Consider the following 2419-nt stretch of genomic DNA (forward strand, 5'->3'; position numbering starts at 1 on the left):
CTTGGTATAGAAGTGAAAAAAGGTTGAGGGACGGGCCCATTATCCTTCAAGTTTCAAGTTGTCGCTCATCTTCCAGGACTTCTCGGTTATCAAGAAAACCCTTTTAAAACTAATAATCTTAAAGAAAAGATAATGACAAAAATGATCCACTTCCTCACAAGAAACAGATTCTGGTCTATATTTACTCACTTTGAATTCAAAAAACACCTCTTCTAATCATATCTTTTGATGGGTTAAGACTTAAGTATTTATAGCATCCATCTGTGAACCCTTGGTACAGATACTTCTGTTTCCAGTATGGTTAGAAGAGATCTGTTCTTGCTAGAATTGGGAATTGTTTAAGACATTATGATCCTGGAAATTAAGTTCTTCCCTTAGGTTGTCCAGTTGATTATCTTGTGCTGCTATTTGCTTTTTCTTAAGATAGGACAACACAATTTCCATGTTGCATTTTAGTCTAACTTGTCTAGCATGTTGATTAATCTAGTTTGTTGTCTTTACTGGTAGGAATATCAAATGTTTGCTTGACCGGGTTAGAAACGGTGAGCTGACTGAGGACAGGAACATTGCTATGCTGGAAATACAGGAGGTTGTCTCTAAAAGTTCTGCTGGACAAAAGAACTTCGGAGCAGTGGGTTAGTATTGATATCTTGTTATCTGCACGCAAATTCTGTTCCTATTTTTCTTCGCCATCATATGATGATGTTTATTTAAATCTTTTATTTTTTACAGGATTCCAAGTGATATTGAACATCTTAAAGGAGAGCGATAATGTTTACATGGTACAATTGCTTTGTTACCAATTTTAAAACTAAGATATGTTAATGTATTTTAGTGGGGCTTATGCATTCTATGTATTATTGGCATGAACGTTCAAGCTATATGTTTCTTGTCTTTTTATGATTTCTTATATTGTTCTAGTTGATTGGATTCTTTATTGCTTATGTGGTACCAATGATCACTCTAAATTTGACTTAATTGAACATATTGATGGTTGGAGTGAAATCAATACTGTTAAATTAGAAAAAAAAAAAGAGAAGAGTATTGAGAATTGAATTGATTGAGTAAAGAAGAGATATTTGGTGCTTGAAGGTCACGGATGCTTTGCTAACTCTTTTGGACACTTTAACTCCAATAAATCATGAAAAAGGGTCTGCGGATGAGGTTCAGCCACATGTGATGAATAGTGACTTGCTCTTTCAAGAAGAAAATAGTATCTCTCTTCTCTTAGGTTTGTCGGTAAGCATGTTGTTGCTATTATTCTTGCTTGTTTTAGACTTTTAGTTGTATAGTGAATTATCTCTTTGCAATTGGCTGATCTAATTACTCTGCCAGTCACATGAGGATTTCTATGTACGATACTATACACTTAAAGTTTTGAAGGCCCTCCTAACTAATTCTCCACAAAAGTATGGCTATTACTTTCACTGCATATTGTTTCAACTTTCAATTACTTCTTTAAACCCATTTTGAGGAGACGGCATGCTGAAATAATATTCAGGTTAACGGTAGCTATGCTTGACATTTTCCGGATACAACAACTGATGAATATGTGTGCGGATTGTCATGAGGTATGAACCGGAAATGATAAAATGATTATGCTCTTTGTCTTCGTGGGTTTCTAACTTTGGCATGTCTTGAAGCTCATACAATATGAGGCACTTTGGCTTCTGTTTTCCTTGAACCGTGAGGCTGAAGTGAGCCAGGCTGAAGTGAGTGCTGCTTCCTTTCCTTGGTGGCTGCCTCCCCCTGCTGTAATCTTCAAATTTTACGTACTTTGGGCATAGCATTTGGCTTAACTCTCTTGAAAGCTACAGGAAATTCAAAAAATTCTGGTTAGTCAAGGTGCTTTTGAAATGATATTCAGCATTATAAAAGAGGGAGGTTCAGAAGGAGAAGCTGTGCAGGTTTGGACAAGTGATCTTAAGCTTAATTCTAAAATGTTTTTTAGAATAGTAGAGATTGGAAAACTTAGATGACTCTGATGTTGCATTGCTCAACCTCGTTAACAAAACAATCCAGCAAATTTTCTGGAGGGAGCTGCAATGAATGATTTTTCAGTCATCACATGCTCAATTCACTTCAAGTGTCGTTGAAATTTTTGGGCTCTTCACTTAAATTCATGCTGATTTTGATATAAATACTTTGTAACTAAGCAACTCTTATTATTGGCTAATCATGCTGGAGTTTGTTCAAAGGTGTTGAACTTGTGTAGTCTGTCATTATCTTGCCTTTTTACCTTTTCCATTGAGTATCTGAGCAGAACTTTTATCTTGTTCTTATTTCTGGCATTCAATCACCATCATTCTTTATTGTAAATATTTGTAATTCATGGTTTCTATATATTGCCTATATGTGTTACTAGCACACTTGATGCCCCGGTCCGTAGGTGTGAGAGGCTAGCGTTGGATGGTTTTAG

General features: G+C 35.8%; 1 protein-coding gene across 1 annotated transcript; it reads left to right on the plus strand.

The window, feature by feature from the left end:
- Positions 1 to 507: 507 nt before the first annotated feature.
- Positions 508 to 2413, plus strand: LOC107859849 (golgin candidate 6; the record flags this gene model as incomplete). Its single annotated transcript, XM_047403859.1, is given in 7 exon segments — positions 508 to 635; positions 733 to 782; positions 1093 to 1239; positions 1336 to 1409; positions 1502 to 1571; positions 1644 to 1712; positions 1818 to 2413. Coding segments are annotated over 7 exon segments (700 nt in total), but the record flags the coding sequence as incomplete, so codon positions are not given.
- Positions 2414 to 2419: the final 6 nt, after the last annotated feature.

This window comes from Capsicum annuum, unplaced genomic scaffold, assembly GCF_002878395.1.
Source record: "Capsicum annuum cultivar UCD-10X-F1 unplaced genomic scaffold, UCD10Xv1.1 ctg4897, whole genome shotgun sequence".
NCBI classification, from domain to species: Eukaryota; Viridiplantae; Streptophyta; class Magnoliopsida; order Solanales; family Solanaceae; genus Capsicum; species Capsicum annuum.